Here is a 27,267-nt window from a genome sequence, read left to right on the forward strand (position 1 = left end):
AAAAACAACTTTAAATGATGGAAATATATAACTTCATGCAAAAAGAGTGCTTCATATATAACATAGAACATATTCATAAAGATTTATAAGAAACTGATAAAAGTGCCTTTAAGAATGTTTCAAGGCATAATTTTATCAGTGTATTCTGTGAAAGGCAACAACAATATGTGGTTCTGAACTGTTGGCTAGGGAAAGGAACAGGTAGATCACAGTATTCTTGCCTTTGTATAAACAGGACATTGATAATATACAACAATGGTGTACTAGACCAAAGATGAAGCAATATTTTGTTTTAGCATTTTTTAGAATTTAGGATTATTTGAAAAAAATCATTGGAATTTTGAAAATGTCTGAACTTACAGAAAACCATCGTGCAAAAAAATTAGATCTGTGGAAAATGATCCTTACACATAATGTATCCTGCTACTGGCGTACTGAAGCATTGGTCCATTTCAGTATGATATTCAGTTTCCATTATCCTGATGCATTTTAATCAGTTATACTCTAATATTGTATATTTGCCTATAAAGTAATGGTAATTCTGCATACCACACAAAGAAAAACATTGATTATAAATTTATGATTCCCGAATAAAGAAAAAGTCTTTGACACTTAAATAACAGATTTAGATCTTCTACAGAAAATAGTCCATTGCTAATGATTCATTCACAATCTTCTGAAGTACAGGGAATATTTGTACAGTATATAACCACTGCAAAAAATATTTGTTTTGTCTTAATACATGGAGGTCTGGTTTAAACAAAAGCTTGGAGATACCTGACTGTCACTATTTTAAACCCATCTTTGCCAGATGCTTCTTGTGCCAATGGAAATCTACCATGAACAACTTGTTTGTAATTTGATGAGCATGTATTTTTGATTAAGTTTAGGAGATTAAGTCCCGGCAAAAAAAAATTAATTACATCGAAAAAAAATGGTGGCCCATAATTTGCTAATTTACTACAAATGAGTAGCACGCACTTAATTAAACAATAAAAAAACTTTCTGATGTATTTTTAAAGTTGTTTCAGCACACAGATATCATTGAACATGTAAAGTATATGTTATCAGTGGTTTAAAAAGAGAACCTATTACAATTACAATTAATCAAATAGTCAATAAAGACATAATTCCCACATAATAAATCACATTTTTCACTTTAATTATAATCAGATACAAATGAATTGTATTCAGCTGTTACAGGTATGAATGTTTATTAAAACATTATACAAATATATAGGCCTAATTTGACTTAATTAGCTTAATAAGATTCAATCATCATTCATCTACTTTAAAATAGTACAGCCCTCCGAATTCTACACAAAATATATTAAATAGGCTGATCAATTGACTCCTAGACTAATCACACCACACATTTAAGATTTAATGTTGTTTGTCCAGGGAAGTATTTAAAATGAAACACAATAAAGAAAACAATTGTTAAACAATAATAAATAATTTATGTTAATAATCATGCAATGAGAAAATAACATTGTAAAAAATTATAATTGTAGAATTACTAGTAAACACATCCATTCCAAGAATATGTACATGGAAAAGGACTCTCTAAAATAACATTAGAGCAGAAAAGGTCATAAGTCTAATTCATCATTTAAGACACCAGGAAACACTATTCGATAACGCTTTTAACATGCTTCCCTTTTGAGTAACAACAGATCAATATTACCACTATGTGGTAGGCAAATGTGTTCAATACCTATAAAGCATAGCAACAGTGTGATATTTGTATTTATAATATCTTGTAAAAGGAGAATTCGTCTCCATTCTATGGATAGTATCATTTCACTTATTCCAGTCTTCAGTTGCCTTTTAGTTCTGGCAACTCATGCTAAACTACAAGGACATCTTAAGCTTGATCACAGGGAATGCAGTACCAGTAATTCCTTCATGTGCATAGTCTTACCAGATGTTGGATTAGAAAGGTTTGGATTGAATGTATTATAATGTGTAGCACAAATAAAACAAGAAGAACTCTAGTCACTTGGCGATTATAAAGATTCAGTAAACATACATCTAAAGACTAATCTCAAACACTGCAGCAAGAAAATATAGAACAATTCTTAAATAAAGAAATCAAGTTATTTGTTTTAGAACCAGATCCAGTATGTACCAGCCATTTGAAATATTTTTTTGATACTCTGAGATCAAGATGACAAAGAGTATATGGAAATATAAACTTAATAATGCTCAATAACTTTTTTACAGGCAGTAAAAGTTGACAATGCAACCTGTCGGCTCCATACCCTGATATTAGAAGAATGAAATCATTAGTCAAATACTTATTATTACTTTACATTTACCAACACTTAATTGCATCTGTTTCAGTCTTTTAATGCAGTATTTCTCCCAATTCTAATAATGTAATCCTGATGGATAGGAAGCCCTCGCTTTCACGCTGTTGCATGAAAATTATTTTCTATAAAATGTATACAGTAGGACACACTTTACCACTGCTAAATAAAGGTAAAGAGGAATCCTCTGATCCTAATTTGAGATCCTAATCCAGATACATGGTGGTTGTGACAAAACATTGTACATTATAGGAAGAAAAAAGATGACAAAGTTTCCTTAACTGACTAAAATTCCTCTTAATCAATAAATGGGTTGAAAGGTTTTGAAAGGTTCTCAAAAACACCTAAAACATCTCTTGGAAATCCCTGAGGGTCAAAGGTTATGTTTTTCTAAACATTTAGAAAGCTTGACCAAACCATTAGAAAGTTGTCTGTAAATCTATCTGACTGCATGCTCTGTTTTTTTGTAATACTAGTTACAGTTGGAAATTCCATTCAAAATGGACACAATGGATCATCAGGCTAGAGCTTATCCTGGTTTCTAGGTGTGAAGCGTTTAGAGAGCACATGACTTCCCCCTGGACTGGTCTCTAGTTTATCACCAGGGTAATACTCCAACAGTGCTACTTCCCATTTATAATGTACAGTGGGGGGGGACTGGAATAATCTGGGTAATGTACCCCACTCAAGGTACAACGGTAAGTCCATAGCTGGGACCTGAACCCACAACCCCCTACTTATGAATTCAGGTACGTAACCACTGTGCACAACTAAATAAAAAAAGAACAAAACAAAGTTTAAAACTTATCAGACAACAAACTAAGTTCCTGAAAAAGAGCAAATCTATTTTATTAGTCATAGGACCACTCTTTGTCTAATTTGTTGTGCAAAAATCTTTTCCTTCTTGGGAAGTGATATGTGACAAACTGAGTCAAAACAAGATATTTTATAACAAAATGTAAACACAAATATTTTTAAATAAGTCAGATTCTACTTCCAGCGAATAGAAAACACAATTTTATACATGTTTTATACAAATAGACATGTTGTTGTAGCCTATACCCTGCCTACTTTAAAGGAAAAGGATGGTGAAATCATCACTAAATGTGCAAAATAGCTTTGTTTCATTTACAGGGATAGTAAATAAGATATAGACTACTATTAGTCATACAGTATACATAAATTAGGGGGTATGTATGAATTCCCACCTTCTCAGTTGATCACATCAGAGCTCAAAAACCAAGAAAGACAGGACTTGTTTGATACTGAGGTGGAAGACCTCCATGGAAAATAAGTGCTGCTGGTGGATCAGAAGGTGACACAATTTCTAAAATCAATGAATCAGGATAGTGAACAGGTGAACAGGACACCTGTGTTGTAGAAGGCACAGTCCTACAGTGTTTATGAGATACTAAACCACGGTCCTACTAGGTCATTAAAGATCCCACGGCACTGTTCCTAAGAGTAGGAGTGTTAACTATGGTGTCTAGTGCTAAATTGTACTCTGGGGTTGCACAATCTGGCCTTCCTACAATTCCCTCTTAATTCAATTTGTGAAGCAATTTCACATTTCTCTACCTGATCTGCTGTGTAGTAGTAACTAATGGATACGGCACATCATTCAAGTGTGTGCCTCGCTTCAGGGGTGGGTGAAGTGGTTATCCTCCTATATTTAAATCTGTTAGGATCTTTTGGAATGAAAAGCAGTGTTAATGGAATTATTCATTATCTATGTGATAAAACCTCTTAATTTCAACCTTTCAGAACCTTTAAGAGTAAGTCAGAAAGATTAAAAACAGTCACTCGTTTGTTATTTCGTGCTTTGAGTGACAGTTTCTGGAATTTCAGACCAAAGCATCATTAACGTTTGCATCAGATGACACCAGTGCAACAAGCACTGGTGTGATCATACCCAGCTTGCAGCCTCAGACAAAACTGATATAATGCATTTAATACATGATGAGAGACAGAATCCCAACTTTTTAAAATATAAATGCATAGATTACACTGGAAGGTACTACAATGACTAATATTGCGATTGATTCTAAGTCCTTGAAGATCCCAATAACAGACACTACTGACATTTTCAGTTGCATTCCAAACATGAAAAAGATGGACATCTGTGACATTAACTCTAATTTTTCTTTCATTTCAGATTTTTATGTCATCCATATTGTGTTTCAACATCAAATCAAGCAATTATTAATTTACATGTGCAGATGCTGTGAAGTCCAAGGGAATTGATTTTTTAACCCATTAAACTTTTATTCCCATTTTTAGATGTTACATGACCATACCTGGACTATAACATTCAGGGTCTATGAGTTTATTTGATGCATACCTTTATTTTTAGTATAAATTAAAATAAAACTTAGTATTATTAATTACCTGTTTGGACAGCAGTTCTGATTAATTATAGCAAAACCACTGCAATTCACACAGCACATTAGAATAAAAAGAGGATATAACTGTTCGACAAGCATGCCATGAATTAAGCCTTTCAGCTTGCATATGTCTCTTACTTAGTTGAGTCTACAGAATTAGAAAGAAAAAGCAAGTATGAATTTCCAGGAATTAAGAATTAACAGAATGTTTAGCAGACTGCAGGGAAAACAGTGGCAGAGAATAACTACAATTAAACTTCTGTCATGTTATTAAAACCTTTGTCTTTATCAGAGTCCCAGTGATTTTCTTCTTTTCTTTTATTAATCTCTCTCGTATTCTTCATCAGAATCTAGTCGTGACAGATTGTCATCCTTTTAGATGCAGCAAAAGTAGTTGAAAAGGCATTCAATCAATCACAAAGTGCTTTTGCTTCCTAAGCAAGATCAACAGATGGCCGTATTAACAGAAGCACTCAACCTTAAAATCTGGGAAGGGTACATGAGTTTCTGAGCTCCCACAGAAACCAGTTAAGCAAACTCTCAGGTGTGTATTAAAATAATCAGAGTGGAAAATTCCAAAAAGATTCAAAATGACAAATGACAAACACAGATATCAATACTAATTATATTTAACCAAATAATAAAAATATCAAATTTTGTAATGCTTTATTTTATTAGATTTCTTTACACTTAATATATGAAACATAGCAAACAAAGAAAGGTCCCCCCAAAATTAATTCATTTGATGTGTTAATTTTACTCATTTCAAATTACTCTGATAGAACTCTGTTAAAATTGCAACTTACCAAGATATGAATTGTGGACCATGTGTATTTAGTAACAAAATAAACTGCAAGTAGCTAACTCATCGCTATGAGACACAGAGGTGCTATTAGGTTACAGTATATCAAAAAACATTTAATCCAAACTACACAAGTGGATTGACTGTAGTTTGTTTTATTATTTTTAGGCATTGTCTTCAATGCATTGAGAATAATTGCCTTCAACACAAATATGGAGTTGTAAATGTTTCAGTAGATTTCATTAGTTACTGTACAGTATGTATACTTAACTACAAATACATATTTTGTTTTTCAGAAATACAAACGTTTTATCAATAAATATTGAGATTTACAGAATGACCTTCAAACCTTTTACAACTTCTAATTTCTGGATTTAAAAACTAATAGCATATTTATTAAAATCTTTATGTTTTCACAGTTAGCAATTGCAGAGTTCAGCTGCAGCAATGATTATATTATCAACACATGACCAAGAAAAATTAAAGTGACATTTTGGCAATTATGGATTATTTACATTGTTTACATGAAGTAATAGAAAGAATGTAAAAATAGTTCTTAATAGACTTAAGCAACATTATGTGTTGAACCCTGCTGACAGAAAGCTTCAATTAGCACTGAAAAGGAGATCCATCTTGGTGTGGACCCCTAACAATATTCTGGTTCAGTCACTCAAGAGGTCAGAAGAGAATGTAATTAAAATTAGCAGTGCGTCTCTGCAATTAAAGCCCCACTTGAGATCATCAGGATTCACAGTCAATGTTAGGACTCTTCGTTAATTAGAAAGAGGAGCGATAAGAAACAACCTCTTGAACTCAGCAAATACCATTCAACACAAACCATTATTCAGGCAAAAGTTGCAAATTCTACCCGTTAGTGTCCAACAATCTTGCTTCAGAAAAAGAAATCTTATAATGTCAAAGAGTATGTATCCGTTTTTTCTATCTTGCCACCAGAAAATAAGAAAAAACAAGTTTATCCTTTATAAATATATTTTAACCTATCTGTCCTTTGGAAATCAACATGTGTGGGAAGCAGGGCTGTAATGACAAGATGTTTATATCTTATCAAGACAAAGTAGAAGAAGGTCCTCTGTGCAATCCTACTCATATGGAACAGTGTTGAACAGCTGTCAGAAAACGTCAAAATACAGTATAAGAATTAATTATAAAATACCACCTAATTCATTTATATAAGATTAGGATTATTTTGAGGCAATATCAATTTTTAATCTTCCAGCAATGGAGTACTAAACAAAATGATTAACAAGAAGTTAAATCCTTTTGTGATTAATTTGAACGTACAACCTTTCTGGACATGTACCGTAAACAACTTGTCTCGTGAAATACAATTGGTTTTAGTGACTTGGACCCATACACATAATGTTTGTGTTAATCTTTTTGCAAAAACATTTAGCTAAGGATTTCATATGAACAACAGATAGAGAGAGAAGAAAAAAAAATGAAATGTGTATTTCAGGCCCATATCTGAATCACAATTTGAATAAATAATTGACTCACCAGCTCATTAAAAGTATTGTCCTCTTATTTTAATCATGGATTATAATTACAACAAATTATATTTCTGATATCAGATCTATGTCTGTTAAGAATCTTAATATTTTTCTCCAAAATATTCCAAACTGAACATTATATTTGTCATTTATAAGTTCATTACTTTTATATTCAAATAATAAAGTTAATAAGGATGCAGAGTTCAGTATTTGTAAGTAAAATCAATAGGATTTGTCTAGATCATTTTTACATCCAACACTACATTTAATCTTTAGTTAATAACATTTTGTAACATGGTAATGGTTCACAATTTTAACTTGAACAGAACAAAGCCCCCCATTGATGGAACAAATTTCCGAACAGTATTAGTTTATGTCACTTCAAGGCTCTTCATTTAATTGCGAAATAAGTTGTAAAACAGTTTTATGTTGTTTTTTTTGCACCATCCACTCATTTTCTATACCACTTCACCCAGTACAGAGTCGCAAGGGAAGCCAGATCATAATTCAGCAAGAAAATTACGCAAGGCAGGATACACCCTAGACAGGATGCCAGGACACCGCAGGGCACACACACACAGAAACATGCATACACCCATGCCAAGGCCATTTTTTTTTACAGAAGCCAACCAACCTACAGTACCGCATGTTTTTGGACTGTAGGAGGAAACTGGTGAAGACATACTGTATTAACTCCACACAGATAGCACCCCCAGTTTGGATTTGGACTTCGGGCCACCGAGCAAAAAATCTCAAATCAATTACTGTTACTGTTTCTATAAAATGCCATTAAATGAAACTTGGTTCCATTCCTTCCAGTCATTTTAGAACATATTTTAATTTTCTATCATTTTGCATATTTTGCTGTGTCAATCCAATTCTTTTTCCAGAATTCTACAAAATCTGCTAGATTATATTCTTATGCACGACTTGATGAGAGTTTCTGTATTTTGTAAAGTTTATCATAAAATATGATCTTAGAGAAAAAAAATTAAACTAATGATCCCAGATGAATTTTATTGTATCACTGTGATACTGTACATAAACAAGTACAAAAACAAACCATTATTGCCTTAATATTGTGTTTTATTATATAGTATATATGCCGTCCTAAACACTCATATACACTATTTGATAAAAAATAGTTTTTAAAATTATGATAGAATTTTCCTTCTATCTTACAGATAGAAAAGCCAGAATCGTGGTGACTTTGTCAATAAGTAAATCATTACCTGTAGCAACAGTACCATATTTCTCAGTGAACTAACTGGGCTGTGGTGCCACCTGCTGGTAACACTACATACTTTTTTTAAAATTCACCACTTCCATTTCCTTACTACTCCTAGCAAGTTTAAAAAGAAGAAAGTGATAAAGCTGAAAATGACATTATATACATGAAATAAGCCAATAAATAACTTTTTTAAAGCCTTTGATATAGTCTTGCTCGAAGACCAGTTGTAATCTTTTGAGCATCTTTGTCCTAAGCAACGGGTGCTGCCATTTCAAAAGAACAAAAGTACTATGAATGGGAAATTAAACATCAAAATGTATTCACACACTCTTAAGTAGTAGCATTCCATTTTTTACTGATTTTGTTTTACTTTTTAGGTGCTTAAGTAAATGCTTTGAGGAAAAAAGATATTCTAACATACCGACTACAGACAAATAAAATAACAACTGACGCAGAGCAACAAGACCACTAATTCAAGCAAATGGTGAATGCAGTACCTGGGGTTTAAAACCATATGAACCAAGAGAAAAGACTAAAATCTATGAAAGCAGTCTGAACATTATGGAAGGAATAATTAAGAGGATGCTAATTTTATTCAGAGCACAGGGCCAGAGGCCACAGCTGGAAAATGAAGCGAGAGAGGAATGAACTAAGAAAGAACAATTTCATAGAAAGAGTACCTGAAATGAGATCTTGACAGAGAAAGATAAATTTAATGTGAATATTTTTCTATCTCCCAAGTAACCAGAGTCCCTTAATGAAAACTGAACAAGGTCAAATCCAAAGCTATTGTTAATGCAAATGTTAGAAGAAAATGTTACTGCACACTAATTATATTGTGTTGTTTCATAAGTACCAGTGAAAATATGTGGGGAATGGTGGTACAGTAACTTGAGATCTCAACAAAACTTGTAGAAGCTGACCTCTGAGTCACAAACAAACTGAAATCATTCCTTCAGAACAACATTTTACCATGTTCTTTCACCTCTGCTTAGAACACAAAGAATGAAAAACTGTTCACAAATTAAAAAAAAACATTGTAAATTAATTTTTTTTTCTGATGTAAAGATTGAGCCTAACTGCAGAACCTGCTTTCAATATGCATGCTCAATTCAATATACAATTATTATTATTATTGTAGGCATGTCAACCGTAACCAGTTTCCTCCTTTCTCAGGAGGGACAGCCTGTTCTAGATAGTGTCTAAGTGTCTTCCTCTTCTTAATTATCTGCTTCACCTTGCTCAAAGAGATATAAATGGTCTTCAAATGTTATGGGTATAATGTTTTTATACCCTTCTCATGATCTTTCCCTTCAATAAATTTGTATTCCTGAGTGGGGTGTATTTTTAAAGCTCTTTGGTCTTCATGGTTGAATCTTTCTTCAAAATTCACAATTTGACTGAGGAATTTGTGTTTTTCTACTGAAATCATGGCAACAGCTATATTTCACACAGGCAAGGGTGACTCATCTAGTTGTGTGGCTCTTTAGGATTAATTTGTGCACATAGATTAATTTACCACAGTAAAGGGTTTGGTTACTTAAGCAATCATGACATCAGAAGTTTGGTTCATATTAATGATCTATATACTGCTTTATTATTGTTTTTTTTGCTTTGAATGTGGGGAGTAGATTGTGAATATAACCAATATGAATTACTACAGTACCTGAAGTGTTGCAAATATTAACGCAACAAAATGTGAAAACTGTGCAAGGGCCAGAATACTTTTGCAAGGTACTTTATGTTATTACATCCATTTACCTGTTTATATTATTGAATGGTTCTGAGTTGGTCCAACATTTCTAATGATGTTATGAGATCATGAGTTTAAAAAGAAAGAATTCTATGCTTCAAGACAAAAAAAAACAGAATAAATGACACACTGAGAATACAACTTTGAATTCTGTGAAAGCAGTTACTTTGTGTTCAATTAAAGTTCTTACTATAAAATCACTTGATGAAAGTGAATACCTGTTCTGATAACTTCTTAACATAATATAAGACAGGATTTGTTTAAACTCATGTTTCTGAAATGAAGGTCCAAATATTATTAATATATTATCCTAATAGCTTCACAATTAGTAGCTCAAGCTAGCAGTAGTTTGCTGCAAACATTCTTGAACTGAATTTCTTGATTCTGGCAGATAGAGGGAGCCAACATACCTTCTTATATATGTTCTGATCCTCAGCTTAAATGTACATCAAAGTTACTTCAGAATCATACGAGACTGACATACCCGAGACCTGCTGTAGTTTTATCAAACACCTGAAAGCACAGTTCCTTCATCTAACAAAAAGTATATATTGAGAAAGTTTTTTAAGGTGCAATTTGGTCCAAAAATATTGATTTGGAAGGGCAGAGCACTACATTATTTTATGTACCTTAGCCAAAGTAAGCCATTCAGTCTTATATATTTCTCAAGCCTGTAGTTTTGAAGATGACCATGTTAGAGCTGTAAATCAAAAAATGAACTTTGACTACTGCTTAATTATTTCCTGCTTCTGCTTAATGAGGTAAAACTGCTTAGCTTGAACTAATACATTATGTCAAATGGAAACTGTCACACAATTAATGTTTTCCTTGACATTAACAACTCTACTTATCAGCATTTTTCCACTTCCTCAGAGACCTTTCCAGGTGTTCAAGGCTTTGACTTACATGTAGCTAAGAAAATGCTTACTTTTTGCATTTTAAAAAAAATTGACAAACCCAAAATATCAATATTATAGATCTATTTTATTCTTAAAGCTTCAGTATTAGTCAATTAGTCAATTAGGTTGGTCAGTCAGTCACCCAGTCAATCCATCAAACACTTCATTAACCCTAATTTGTATAAACTCCATTTAGAATGTATTGTTTGTAGTGAGATACCTCTGGAATATACTGTCAGAACCTACATGTATTTGAACAATAGAAAATGTAAGTTTTGTTTGCAACTGAAAATAAAAGGAAACTTGTAACTTACATACAAGTAACAACATAAAGAATCTTTCACACACATACAAAACAGATCAAAATATGCAGTGTACATAATTCTTTCTATGACATTTCCATCAATCAGATGCACTAATACAGCACCATGGATACCAGTCTTGTCAGATGACAGAACTCGCAGCTGGGCCTCATCAGCACAGAGCTGAGTGACCTGTTACATGATTGATGAAGCAGATTGGGCTCCTTGTGGAGTCAGGAGCACCTGGTCTTACTGAACGTGAGCTTACCACTACAGCAGAAAGATGGGAAACTATCTTGAGCTATAAATATAAAATGACAGTATCACTAAATTTTGATGATGTTGGCTAACACATGGGTGATTATTACAAATGTGCAAAAACTGTGCTTAAACTTTGTTTTCTGCCAGTTTTGGTTTTCTTGTGATCTCACATTTTTAAGGCAGGTGCATATGATGTCATGAGTTTTTTTCCAGACATTCAATCTATATATTGTGACTAAATGCAGCAACGAGCAGCATTTCAGATTTTTAAGATTCTTAATAATATATTTCAAATTATATAAAATTTAACGTTTAGATGCGCAATTGCCACAAGACCCAACACACAACTGGTATTTTCCAAATGCTAATGAGCAGAGAGCTCATGAAACAAGATCAAATTAAAATAGAAATAAATGTAATAAATGACATAGATAATTTGCCTTACCCACTATGCTTCATATTTGGTGGCTTGTCCATCCGCACTGCCAGCTTTATCTTCAGCTCCGAGTCCTGACTGTTTTTTGGCACTATCATTTTGTGCAATTCTGCAGCCTTGGGGCTATTGGTTGTTGGATACAGAACAACCTGTTAAATAACAGAGAAATATTTCTCAAATTAGGCCAACAAGGAACCCAGCCAGCAGATTCCATGGATATGTTCTGACTGATAGAATCTGTCATCGTGTCGTTCTAGGATAGCAATAAGCCTGTCACTGCTGGAGCAAGGCTAATAACCCTATTAACTCACTGCATTCACAGCAGATGTGGTTCTTAACATAAATGCATATATTCTGTCAAATGCATGTTTTCATATTTATCATATTTTTATCATATGTTTGCTGAGGTATTTTACAGAGATTTGAACTAATTTGAAAGTTGGCAAAACTAAACCTCTAGAAAGGGAAGGAGCATTTAAAATGTGGAAACTCTGAATGAAGTCCCTCAGCACAAGCTCAAGAACTCAGAATAAGTACCTAAGAACACATAACATGTTCACTGAAGGCATTTAGAAAAAGTGCCGAAAAGAAAGTATGGCATGCACAGCAATATTAAACAAAATGCTTTTGACATCTCCCACAACTTAACTCTTTGAAGGACATTTTTTATACACATATGTAAATTATAACAATGTTTTTTAACAAAATGCAGATTCTAATGGACAACTTCCTAACTCATTATTTCTGCAGCTGATTACTTCACTTTTCTATTGTTTTTCACCACATGTATGTGATTTTGTCCTGTCAAGGATACATGCTTTTTACCATTTATACTGAGTAACAGACAGAAACTAGCACTTTTATTGTGTGAAAATATACTTTGCTCAAGAAAATAAAATGAAAAAAAGGCAGTGATAGCATGTAGAGGACAACCTCTTAAGTGGAAATTCTGTATTTGCTGTTCTTGTTTTGAATGGCATCTCAAGGGCAAAGCCTGGCTGTAACCACCTCCATATCGTGGGATAATTTAAAAAGCTGTGAGTACTGAGATAACATTCTGTGCTGTTTATGGCTCCTCATCAGATCCTCCAACTGAATCAAAAGAAAAACAATAATACCCGTGCTACACAGCAAATGATTTTAAAGTATATCAACAATAGCTAACAAAAGCATACCACGCAGTCACTATAGTCTGTGATTATGAATAATAAATTTGACTAGGCCTGAGGCACACGTAGGCTGAGATTTTTCTGTCTTTGAATTCCTAATAGTCCTATCAACTTGCATTTACAAAAAGTGAAAGTGCAATTCTGAGGTTAAAATGTACTCTAGATAGGGATGTGCAATCTACAAATGCAAGAAACATACTACATGTCTTTTGCCAGCAGCCCTGCAGGTGTGAGCCTGGTCAGTACCTGGATGGGAGACCTCCTGGGGAAAACTAATGCCACTGCTGAAAGAGGTGTTAGTGGGGCCAGCAGTGGGTGCTCACCCTGTGGTTTGTGTGGGTCCTAATGCCCCAGTATAGTGTGATGGGACACTATACGGTTGCAATGCTCCTTGGAAAGTAAAGGGCATGACAAGGCGCGACTACTCATGCCACTGGACCCAGGCTTCTGAGGTCGAGAAAGTAGGACTGCCCCAGTGCAACAGCTTTCCCACTTCAAAATAGCTCTTCCGCACAGGTTTCTTCATGCAGCTCATTTTCTAAACAGATGAGCTGCAGTACAACCGTCATCGTTGAACACAGCGGACAACCATCATTATCACCACGTCTTTTAATCTCTCACTATTATAACTTCATGAATATACTGTATAATCAGTCATATTGTTTATCTCCGGGGGACTCTATCCCTTCTATTTGTCAACACACTTTAGGTAACGCCATTAATTGCATCTGATTGGTCGAGCAACGGAACCCAACTCATCTGAGCTCCTCTGTAGGCCCGTACTGCAACTAGAATTTGAAAACCAAGAAATTTAGCTGTGATTTTATTCAGCTCAGATAACTCCACTCCAGCACTAAATATGCATGTACACTCCCATCAATGATGTTAATTAAGCATTAAAGAGCCATCTGGCCATCTGTAGTTTTTGGTAATTCTTTAGAGGTGATCCAGAATAATGAAAAGTGATACCAATTGTACAAAAGAAAGACATTTTTTATACTAATGATCCATGTTTTTTTAGCTCTATGCATAAAGAAGTTTTCTTAGGAAATAATTCAGTATAACTAGAAAACTGCAGTTATAAAGCATTCTAAGTACACCCCTAACCACTAAAGAGTGTGAGTGAATTCTGAGTAAATTATTATTTTAATAATAATATTAATTATTATTATTTTTACTAGTGTGATGAAACTCACCAAGTCAAACTTTCCTAAACCTGCTGTAACTTGATGTTTTAAAAAAATGTTGACAAGAAGCCATCTTGATTTAAGCAGAAGTACAATTTCAAAATACTTTAAAATTGTGTTGTCATTGAATGATGGAAGAATGGCACTCACCAACTTAAGAATTCAATGGCCAAATGCCCTTGAACAGGATCTGTTTGCATTATTGGGTATATTTTCACCAAGCAGTAGAGCTTGCAATCATTACACTTTCAGATAAAACTTTATATTTAGAAACTATACAATCTACCCCAAACTGATAACTCTGTGAAGTTGCCCCCCTACAAACAGCACAAATGATGAAAGCCCCTTCATTCGTTAGTGCTGCGTTTTTACCAGTTTGTGCTGTTTAAAGTAGTGTTTGTGCTGCTTTTGTTTCCGAGATATAGCGCCTTGTATTTGTTGGGTAATCACGTTACTATCTACAAGGAAGTTAACAGGTACCAACACACTTTAATTACTTTAATTACTAGATGTGATGAAAAGAATGGGTGCAATTTGTTTTCTGAGTCTGTCTGGTCGGGTGAGGTGGATGTTTTACATTTCAATATCGTGACTTCTTTTTCTGGATGTGACATCACTCTGTGACGGTCTTGTCATTCATAAAGTTGCATTTTCAAGCATTTTTATATATGTGGTTTGACAGATGGGTTGGATCTTTACATGTCCCTTGGTGCGCATGTTTATTTAAGAAGGAGACAAAGAGAAACTGATAACTTCTTCAGATTTTTGAAAAAGGACATCGCTATGAACTATTATGACGTGCTAGTTAAAGCCTCTTTGTAAAAACATACAATTGTTTGCTAATGTCACTTTTTTGATTAGGGAAATGTGCAGAAGATACTGATATTAAACACAAAATCCACCACTGCCACCCCCCACCCAGGCAAACAGAAAAACTAAATTCCAGAACTGTTACTCTTGCACCAGTAATAGAGAGCTTGAACTCGGCAGACGGGGTCACTGGAGGTCAAAGTCACCATGCATGGTCATGTGATCACCTGAAAAACAAGGCGCTATATCTCGGAAAGGGAAGCAGCACAAACGCTACTTTCAATGGCACAAACCGACATAAACGCAGCATTAACAAATGAAGAGGGGTTTCATCATTTGTGCTGTTTGTAGGGGGGCCAACTTTACGGAGCTCAAACAGATTAAGCTGAGAAATGTCTTGTATGTTAATAAGAAGATTCTGAAATGCCTAGTATTTAACCTTTAAAGATGGTAGGTTTAGACAAAATTGCATCTCTGGCTTAAACTACATTTCCTAAGGAAACTAATAACTCCATACATCCTAAAGGACAATGCATACCTTAAACTTTAAAATTACTCAGACAAAGGTTGCTTTCTTTGTCTATACTAAATGTATTGAACATTAATGGAATAGCTATGATAACAACTGATCATGCATTTTACCTTTCCCAGCTCCTTGTCTTCCAAGGCCAAGACCCCTGTGCTTTCAGTGAAAAGCTTCACTTTAACAACAGGGAGAGGATGTGTGGTGGTGAAATCTCCTTGAGTTCCCCACCTACAAGAAAAAAACAATACATTCAATGATTTAGAATTGCACAGAAAGCCATAACATTGCATACAGATGTAACAGAAACAGAAACCTGTCAACCAAAGAGGATCACACCATATAAAAATCTGGCAAACTTTGGCCTGTGATTAAAAGTCAAGTTAAGATTTCTCAGGGAGGCAAGGGGTTCTAAAGCTGGAACCTGGAGTAGGTACTACACTGCTCAGACAGTACATACTGTAAGGTGCAATTGATGCCATTTAAATCCAAAGACATTTATCTGAGAAGAGCCAACAGCGGATGACTAAGGTTCCACAGTGATTCATGAGGCTTGCATGCTTGAAATAAATTATTTTATAATTCATAAAAAAACATCACAATTAAAAACAAATTTAGGGTACTACTGGTATGTAGAGGCTATATGCTGACACTTCATCAAAATAAATTTATATTCTCTTTGCAAAACCATAATACAAAATTAACAAGAGTTTGAAAAGACTTATTTTAAATAAGGAATTAGACTTAATTACTACATGTAGGAAAATATTCATATTCATGGAGCCTATGTAAACTTAAGATCAAAACTATGCATTGGTTCAAGAAATGCCTTTCAAGTGGCCATTACTTGCACAGGTGGTCATATGTCACAAAACATTAGTGTGTGTAAGCAGTATTGGAAATAACTGTGGAAACAAAGAGAAAGTGGGTATAGAATGCAAATTATGCATTGTATATTATCAGTATAAATCAAATGTCACTAAATTAATGAACCATCAGAGGATATACTGTAAGTAGAAGCTATGTGGAAGTACATTTAAAATTAAAAACTGGAGGCACTTCTTTACTCAAAAGACTGGGGTAGTGGGGAACAAGCTACTCAGCCAAAAAAGTTTTAAAAAATGTCACTGTTTGTCAGGCAAATTATCAGAAATTGCCTCACACACTCAAGCCCTACATGTAAGTATAAGCAGTGACACTAGTGTAGAATTTTAAATGTAGTATGTATGGTTGCTGGGAAGAAAATATCGCATGACAGAAGATTACAGTAGACCAAGTTTTTAGATAATGTAGGGCACTCCTTTTAACAAATTGCTGCCCAAACCTCACAATTCACCCAATAATGTAAGACCAGTATGGTTGACAATGGAAGAGATTGAGGAAAACAACTCAAACTTTCCAAAAGTTATAGATGCAACCATCTAGAATGCACATCAAAATTCCCATGAGCAGAAGATACGGTATACTCCAGTTCTCTCCGACATGCCACATTCAGCCCTTCACTGTTCAAAACAGATTGAGTGGTGGTACATTAGATATTACTGAAATGGTAGCTTCATTTAATCTGTTTTTTTTTCTTAAGCAAATAATCAAATGTACTGAAGATTTATTTTATATGTTATATAAACATATAAAAATACATAACCTAGTTACCGTTTTAAAATGTCACATAGCTGTACAGTTTTTTTCTGAAAAGAGAATTACACGCCATGAATGGAGCCTAGATGAATTAGATTGAAAGTTTACACATTAGACCACAGTAGATGGTACTTCAAATTACAGTACTGTAACATTCATGTACAGACGCCTACTTCTTTAAATCCACTTATTATGGAATAATGTAACTAAAGAGAAATTTTGGAAGCCACGAAAAACAGTTATCAAAATACAATAATGTTTCTGAATGAACGGTTTTAATAATGTTAATTTATTAATATAAATATATTTACAGTGCAGTCCATAATTATTTAGACATTAACACAACTTTAGTTGTTTTGGCTCTGTGCTCAGGACCTCAGTTTTATGTCTCATCCAAAGGATGGCACTTTTTTACACTGTAGTGTCCCCATCACTATACTGGGGCATTAAGAAACACACAGACCACAGGGTGAGCGCCCCCTGCCAGCCCCACCAACACCTCTTCCAGCAGCCAGTTGTGAGTTACAGGTATATATGGCTGCTGGCTTTATTATAGAGTATAACTTATATAGTTTATAAAACCAGTAATTTTTAGCAAGTATTTCAACCTTTTTCCGTCTGCGGGTCGCTTTGTAAAAACGATTAAATATGATTACACACCACTTACTCAGAAGTAAAAAAAAAAAAAAAAAACACTCCCCATTCATGACATGATCAAGAAAAACCCACATTCCAAATATCCTTCTGACATTTTAATTATGTGATCTGTATTTTAGTGAAAATGTTTTAGATTTTGAAGTGGTATTTATTCATTTTACACCGTTAAACTATTTTTTTTTACACGCACACATGATTTTAAGTGACAGCATACCAGTGGGAAGTGGAATGGTGGTTGGGAAATTTAAGGCTTTGCTGTGCCACCTGGCAGTATTACAGAGTAGTGCGGTCCTCCATTTGTCAATTGAGGAAAAATAAAAATGATGTGCCACACATCAACTCTGTGCACCACAGTGCCTACCGTGCAATGCATACAGACACCTTGAACATTCTTGATGGTTGCATCTGCATGCCAAGCTCCTCTGGGCAAATTATGTACAAAATAGGTGATTATCCAACAGAGATATTGAGAATAATGTTGCTGCAAGTACAGGTGTTAATCCTTCTTCAAAAATGATGACACACATATTAACACAAAGTGCTCTTTATTGGAGTGTAGCTACTCAGAATAATTTATTTCATTGTTATTGTTTTGTCATCAGCAAAATGCTTCTAAACATCTACACATGTAAACCTTTCTAAAGTATAAAAGTAATATATAATTTGTTACAACTGTTATAATTTTGTTAAAACCGTGAAGGGATTTATCAAAAAATAAATATAGAAAACAAACTCCATTTGTAGTGCTCACTGCATTCATTTGGTGTCAGTGTTCACTGTTACTAAAGATGCTGGTTTTATGACTAAAGATGTGTGCACAGTATGTGCTGTAGATTTTATTCAGCATATCATCACAGCTGTGATTGCATGCATTTTCAGGCAGTAAGAGCTGAAGCTCTCCATATTATCTTCATATGTTGTATACGTACTATAGTACTTAAAACAGCTTGAGGTTAGAAGATACTGTACATACGGTGCATTTTATTCTTATGGATAATTAATACCAATCGTAAGTGAACTTTTATCAAGGTTAAGCTTCTCATCCAGCTGTTTTGAAAAAAATGTGCTTTTATTCTTCAAAAGCATGTCAATATATTTCCAATTCTGTCCTCTAATTTGTATTTCATTGTTGCTTCCAAAGAAACCTACTTGGATGACACTGTTAATGCCTTTGAGCATTATGAATACATAAGTGAGGTCCCCCTGTAGTTTTCTCTGTCAAAACGTAAAAGGATTATATATTTTATTTCATTATGGTGCATTCTTTTTAGCCTGGGAATGTATCTGCCTGCTCTTCTTTGGACGGTTTCCAGACCTTTTATAACAAGATGACTAAAATTGTACATTGTGGATTCACAACTGATAACTCCAAGGTCTATCTACTGGACCAATGAATAAAGAGATCAGAGTAACAGCCACCTGAATGGGTTTTTGATAATGCAATTTCAGATATCCATTTCTAAACATAATTTAGTAAAATCTCAAAATTAAGCATTTCTTTTGCAGTTCTCCTATTGACAATGAAAATGATACTACAAGTAATCAACTGCCAGTAAAGAACATCATGTTAATCCTCTAGTGGTATCGCTATTAAATCTCCATTCATCTCAAAACCTCTCATGCAATGATTAAAACATACAACCCCCTAGGCTTTTATTTTAGCAGAAGAAAGAGTTTTTTTTTATTTCTTTCCATGGGACCATAAATGTGTCTAACAGAATTTACAATGACATGTCACTTCAGGGCTGTAAAACAGACAGAGTGATAAAGGTGGCATATTCCCTAGTTACCAAGGTAACAGTTTATAATTGCAATAACAGCAATGATTCCTAAAGAGCAAATCAAATTAGTTATTCGTTCACATAAGCAGCTGTATTAATTAATACAATTTTACAATTGATCTCAGTATAACAACACTGACAAAAGCATAGCATGTTATAAAGGCAATGTACTAAATGCCAAAATATCTTTAAGGTTGAATCAAATTAACAAACTGAATATATCTCTCATAAAATAATGCAACAACTTGAGCATCACATGACCATACATCACACAAAAAGTGTTATAAGAGCTTAATCCATGACATCATTAGACAAAGAATTCTTTCCATTTAATTGGACATTTTTATGAGGAGGGAGAAATGAAGCTTCTTTCTTCAATCACAACAGTTTCATTGCATCTTCTTTCTCTTTTATTTCTCAATGTTTTATCACATTTATTAAATAAAACCATTAAAAAGAATTAGCCTAGGATATAACGTAGCATAAAAAGTCATGTTTGTGTTCAGGTACCTCTTGTGCTGCACTTAATAGGACAAATAAATCTAACACATGTAAACACTTCCTGTGATAGAAATTTGAGCATGAATACACATCTTCTGACCACTTATCAAACACATTTGGGGAACTTTCTTTGCACTTCTGCATGGTCAAAACTGGAAGTCTCCAAAGAATTTGTAATTTACTGTATGCCACATATACCAACATGCTCCAAGTGGGAATTTTGTCTGTGTGTACCAATAATGGTCTGTCCAAAAGGGTCATATTTTTATAGAAAACAGTACTCTCACTCATACCACCTTAGTGGTTCAAAGAAAGGAAAGACAGCAATGCTCTATGATTGCCTGTCAAATCACCGAACATGTACCTCACTGACCCTCTGTGTGTCTTCAATCGTTTGTCATGCAAATATCCCACTTTGTGTGACTCCCTCATTCATATTCAATACAACAAACAGACTGCACCTCTACAGACTAGAGGCTAAAGTAGATACAGAAAAGAGAAGTGAGATGTAACAAGATATTAATATAGGAATCTGGACTAATTTCATGCTATATGACTTTGAAATATCATTTGAAAGCGCAAATGGCCAAGAACAAGCCTGGCATGGCAAAAAGAATATATGCTTGGCATGCACAATGAGCTGAGAATACCAAATGATATGAGAAAGGACACATCACATGGACGTTTAACCTGAAGTAGCTAAAGAAGGCAACGGCTAATTGAAGACCAAAAAATCAGAAGAAGGAGGCAAACTGTTCACCAGAAGACGACTTCTCTGAAATTAACAAAGAAATGATAAACAGACGATGGGAAAGACAGTGTCATTTGCAGGTTAATTATGTACAGTTACAGGACAGACAAGGATTCTTTCAAAAATAGCCATCTAATTATTTTCTCTATAGATAAATTAATCTGAAAATATTATAAACTGCTACAGAATGGTTTGCCTTTTGATTCCAGTGCAAAAAAGAGAAACAAGGTTAATTCCTCAGGCCTTAAAATGTCTTACACAGAAAAGTTAAAGGAAGTAAATCCATTTAGTCTTAATTAAAAAGGAGACAACAAGGACACTTGATTTAGGTAGTTTAAATCCCAAAAGTACTCTAAGGCACAGAGGTGAGAACTAGAAAAAATACATAATTTAACTGAAGAGTGACTGAATTTTGAGAAAGGTTTTTAATCACATTACATGAGGTTAGGTAGGCTTTTGTGGGCCAAGGTATCCTGGGCTTACTGCACTACAACTGACAGCTCACCAGGCACCTGTGAGCTTGTACTGTCACTGTTATTAATTGGAGAATAAAAATAATAAATATTTCGACCAAGTTCAATTGGTCATAAACTTCACAACCAATACATACTGTTAAACAATCTGATACTGTAATCTAATCTCTATACAAATATTACTGGGTTATATTTGGAACTCCCTATCTTATTACACACAATTTATTGGCTGTTATGTCTCATATATTGTCTCATTTTAAGGTTTTATATGAGCAAGGCTAATGTCAGCAAGAATCCATATGAAATACAAAACATTATAACACTGTGTTCTTAAATTGATGCTAATGTAAATAACATAGTTGTCTGTTATGCCCTGTGCCAGCAGCGGTTCACAATCTGTACTTGCAATGGGGGACCATAACATTCCCATGAGGAATCACGGTTGTTCCATGGCTCAAAAGGTGCAGTTGGGGCCACCTTTCGGGCAGCTCATCCCTCTGCCATTCAGGCATCTGATCACTTATTCATTCACTGGCTATTTAATCCTGAAGCTTAGGGGCATTCCACCATTGAGCTAATTAAGCTCATTCTGCTACCAGTGGCAGTACCATTATCAGCACAATCGCCATTGGTCACATTGAAACTCTGTAAATATTGTGGATAGCAGAACCACGACTGTGGTCCTGTCAGCTTCATCAGTGTGACACAGTTTCCTCAGCACCCCCCGCACTAATATGAGTCTGCAGCCAACGCCTGCTGCAACTTCAACAGTACTCCGTACAAACTACAACTCAGCAGCTAGTTCCTTCACCAGTCTGCTGCAGTCTCTGCAGCATCACATACTGCCATGGCTTCAAGAGCACCACTGGTCAGCTGTGAGCCAGCAGCTTGTCACTGCATCATCTACAGCTCTGTTGCTCTGCAACACAACAGCATCCAGTCACCGCACAATTTTAATGGCAACTTCTACAGCACCAGTCTACCAATCTGCAGCTCATCTCTTCTGTGATAATTTCAGTTCCACTGGTCTGCAGCAAGTTGAAAGCCCATCACTGCTACTATTGCTACTGCTTCGCCGGATTGATTTAGGTTGATGATCAACTGCCATAGTGGCTGTCACTGTCACTTCCAGTCCACCAAATCTGTGCTGGTCCTTCTATCACTCTACCGATCAACCCCTCAGCCTTCAGGCTTCTCTGATGAGCTCCAGCCCCTCAGGCTTCAGGCTTCTCCAACAAGCTCCGGCCCCTCAGCCTTCGGGCTTCTTCGGTGACCTCAGACCTCCACATTCGGACATCTCCAGAATCATCAGAGTCCAAGCATTTGGGATCCAAAATAAATCACCCCCGCGGCTACCTTCAGTGTATCACCACCGCATTACAGGTCTCTGTATTGTTTATGGCTTATCTTTCCCTTCTGAATGTATTTTCACTTCCAGATGCACTACAAAATACATGTGCTTTTACTCTGTACTATAACACATTTTCCAAGGACTACACATGTTTTCAAGATTATTCCTTCTGTTAAATTAAAAAAAAAAAACTGTAAGAACCAGGCAGGGCTGAGCTAACAGACACTAGTCACCACGGTAACTGGATGCAATCACACGCAGGCTCAAACACCTCCAGGTGCCATGAAAACACAACTGGGGAGGCTGTCTGTGATGCCTGCCCCCAGTTATTGGGTAATTACCTCATCATAGTGATGGAATCTTAAACCCCAACCTGTCCTCTGTCTGTCTGTCTGTGCTAAACAGTATTCTGCCTGTATCTGCCTGACTCTTCAGACCTGATCCTTTGCCTGAACCTTTAATATGAGCCATAATGCCTCCCTCTGTTCAGTGTGCTGCACAGCCACCGACCATGTTTACAGCACATCCTCTGCCCTGCCTGCTTGCTTTCACCTGGACCTAGCAGTTCATCAGTCACAAGTCTCATGCATCATAATAAAAACACATGCCACACTTAAACCTATTAACAACAAACTGCTGCTACAGCTTGCCTACATTTTCAACCTGATCGCATTTACCATTGATAATGTACTGATTTCTTTGTTGATTTTATATATTTGAAGACAATGGAAGTATACGTTTCCAGTGGATTTTACTCAACAAAACATTTTAAAAATGCTAAATTTTATATAATACACAGATTACTAAATAGCTTAATGTTTATTTTATACACTTTTCTAAACAGACACTTACATTTAGAACAATTTAAAAAGCACTTTAAAATAAATTAGCATAGCAATGCTTTTAGATTCTGCTGGCTCGGAGGCTTGAGTTCATCCATAAAATGCACTTTTTAACCCCTACAAAAACTGTCAAATATCTTAAACGGTATCTGCGGCTCTTTTATTTAAGGTTCACAGATCCTGCAATAACAGTCAAGCTTTAATTTTTCTTTCTGCTCCTGGCTATTTTCTTGGAAATGATTCTCTGAAAATTAATCACCACATTTACATGTGCTTATGACATAAAAAACATCAATATAATATTACTGTTAAAAGCAAGCAAATTATTAAGAACATTCCTTAGCTGTTTACTGTTCATTTACAGTCCTTAGCTGTTTTCATTTTAAAAAAATCTAGCAACTGTTGGAAAGGATTCATAGAATTCAGTTAATCTTACTATTTGTGAAAGGAACAGCTTTAAAAAAGTGTCATAAAATATGAGTTCCAAAAGGTTAAATTATTCCTTCTTTTTAAGCAATTACAGCTACATGTTACAGCTAAAGGTAATAAAATTATCAAATTATGTGAACGCAGACCTGGCCAAGAGGTCTACACTAATGTCACACAGAGGAAAGCAAAAAAAAAGAAAAATACAATCAAAAACAGATAACATAACAGAATAAGTTTATGTTAACTAAAATAAATTAAAAGAAAAAACCCCGATACAAAGGTGAATAAGTTTGTCTTACACTAAAGATTGTTCCAGTCTTTTGCAATTTTAATGTCTCACCTGCTTGTGCACTACCAAAAAAAATTCAAACTTTCATGTTATCACCTTTGAATTTTACTGCAGTCATTGCACACAATTCTAACACTTACACTTTCCTTCTCACATACTGCTACTCCATCAATCTAAAAATTTCAAGCTGTATTAAAGGTGTACAGCCCATTCGTAAGTAATTGCAAAAGCTTCTTTTTCTGATCATTTACAAGTTGCAGCTCTTCTGAAATGACATCTCTTTTCTTATTCCTTTGATATGAATATGTTTAATGAAAACTTGAAATCCATAGGTTTTAAGCAACTATTAGTCTACAGCCTCTGAACAATCTACTTTTTATATTTAGAATATTTTCTATTATTATATATATGCTTCTTCTGTATATTTTTTGGGGGATTATACTTTAATTCCTGTTGTATATACAGTACACATACACTATATCCATAATACATATGCTGTATCTGTAAATGCAAACTTCACATAACACATAGGATACATGCACTACATCAAGTCTCCTTCTTCGGAATAATACTAACTCAGTATTCCTAAACTCCAACATTCTGATGAGTGTAAATTAGCAACAATGGACATGTGACTGTACACCAATAAATTAGTAAATAAATTATCATCAAGGCAAATAATTTGTGGCAGAATGGTCATGTGAATTTTCCTCCCCTTTCCCTCCAGGTGCTGTCTTCATGCTTTTTGAATTACACCATATTGTTCTTGTAGTTTAAATTTATGGTTGTAGATGGAGATACGGTAGGACTGCACTCATTGATTCAGATTATTTATTATCCAGCTTCAGGGCTAAAGGCTGGCTGTGATATTTTTTTTTCCTGTTTTCAACTGTTTACACATAGGATGGGCCACTGGAACACTGACACTGCCACATGGACTGTCTTGTGGCCACAAAGACTGGCTACCAATCCTGGGGTGACTTGGAAAGGAGAAGTCTACTGTGCCAGGTCCAAGGCATATACAATAAATACCTGCTAATTAACTACTGTTTCACTTTATATCTTGGCTGTAGGGTGTATCTGATGCTTCCCTTTACCAATTTGTCATAAAAGCTGCTCATGTTACAAGTTATGTAAACAGAATAGCGGACTCCCTCTTGATCTGAGCATCTTTTTTTTAACCTTTATTTAACTGGACTACAACTAAGAACAAATTCTAATTTATAGTAATCATGTAGCTCCCTTTTACAGTGGGCATAGAAATACACCACCCCCTTTCAAAATATGTACCTTTTGTTGTATGACTCTCTGAAAATAAAAACAAATTAAATTAGCCTTGTTCCATTTTTATTTACACACAATATATCTTATCTTATCCAAGTGAAAATCAAATTATAAAACATTCTAAAAAATAATTAATATTACAACAGTAAAATACCTTATTTGGATAAGTGAACATTCCACTTACAATTGCATTTGTAAACTTGCTCAGGTATAACCAATCACCTTACAGATCACACAACAAACTAATTGGCTCCCACCTGTGATCAATTGTGGTGATTTTGATCAGCTCAGAATAAAAGCAAATGTTTCTGGAGGATTCCATTGCTTGCATTTCCAAGCAAAGAATCCACTATGGGCGGAAAGATGCTTTCAAAAGAATTTTGAGATAAAGTTTAGGAAAGGCACAAGTCAGGAGATGGGTATAAAAAGATTTAAAAGGCTTTATTAAGTATCCCATGGAGCACAGTCAAGACCATAATTAAGAAGTGGAAGGCGTATGGCACCAACCTGATCTTGCCTAGATCAGGCTGTCCCTCCAAACTGAATAACCAAGCAAGAAGGAGACTGATCAGATAGGCAACCAAGAGGCCGATGGCAACTTTGAACGAGCTAAAGACCTTTATACAGTAGCAAAGACTGGTTATTGTGTGCATGTGACAACAATATCACAAGCGCTCCACAAATCAGGCCTGTATGGGAGGATTTCAAGAAAAAAGCCACTCCCTTAAAAAATGACACATCAAGTCACATTTATGTTTTGCTTAAAACCACCTTAAAGATTCTGTGGCCAAGTGGCAAAAGGTGCTTTGGTCAGAAGACCAAAATTGAACTTTTTGTCCAGAATGCAAAACGGTATGTCTGGCAAAAACCCAATACATCTTCCATCCAAAGAATATGGTGGTGGCAGCATCCCGTTGTGGAGGGTGCTCTTCAGCTGGGACAGGGGCACTTGTCAGGGTAGAAGGGAAGATGGATGGTGCAAAATACAGGCCAATTCTTGAAAACATACAGCCCTCAGCCAGAAAGTTGAAAATAGGAAGATGGTCCATCTTTCAACATGACAATGGCCAAAAGCACACCGCCAAGGCAACTGTACAGTGGATGAAGGACAATAAGGTGAATGTCCTTGAGTGGCCTAGTCAGAATCCCATTGAAAATCGTTGGAATGACTTGAAGAGGGCAGTCCACCATGCAGTTTTAGCTTGAACAATTCTGTAAGGAGGAATGGGCAAATATTCCTCCCTCTAGGTGGGCAAAGTTGATAGAGATGTATCCAAACAGACTCAAGGTTATAATTCAAGCAAAGCCCTAAACATGGCTCTACATTGCAGTAGATACTCTCCCTTTTCCCAAGCACAGTCTAGCATATTAAAAAGTGTAGTGCCCCACACATAGTTTTGAATACTACTTTCCCTTATATTAATTTCACAACTTTGTCTATTTATTTTTATTTTTTTAACATATTTTTCTGATAAAATCTAACTTCTGATTTTATTACTTTCTCATCTTCATTGGACTTTGTCTACTACAGAACTGGTTATTATTTAATTAATAATGACTTTGACACACAGAGATTCACTTCTATTCAACAAGCATGAATAGTTTAAGGCAAGAAATCTTTTCTCCTTCATTATCAGCGAATAAAGCCTTATCAGTGATTGTCTTTCTAAGCTTCAAAGAAAAAAAAATCC

The 27,267-nt window shown here is 35.0% G+C and overlaps 1 protein-coding gene across 10 annotated transcripts in view; it reads right to left on the reverse strand.

Moving 5' to 3' along the window:
- cadps2 (Ca++-dependent secretion activator 2) overlaps positions 1 to 27,267 on the reverse strand; it is a 275,041-nt gene that overhangs the window by 114,463 nt on the left and 133,311 nt on the right. For all 10 annotated transcript variants that reach the window (XM_069192478.1, XM_069192475.1, XM_069192474.1 and 7 more), the window contains 2 exons: positions 15,700 to 15,811; positions 11,901 to 12,040 (listed from right to left, as the gene is read on the reverse strand). In XM_069192478.1, the coding sequence (XP_069048579.1) occupies positions 11,901 to 12,040; positions 15,700 to 15,811 (252 nt within the window). The remainder of the gene's footprint in view (positions 1 to 11,900; positions 12,041 to 15,699; positions 15,812 to 27,267) is intronic.

The sequence above is a fragment of the Lepisosteus oculatus genome, chromosome 7 (genome assembly GCF_040954835.1).
Source record: "Lepisosteus oculatus isolate fLepOcu1 chromosome 7, fLepOcu1.hap2, whole genome shotgun sequence".
NCBI classification, from domain to species: Eukaryota; Metazoa; Chordata; class Actinopteri; order Semionotiformes; family Lepisosteidae; genus Lepisosteus; species Lepisosteus oculatus.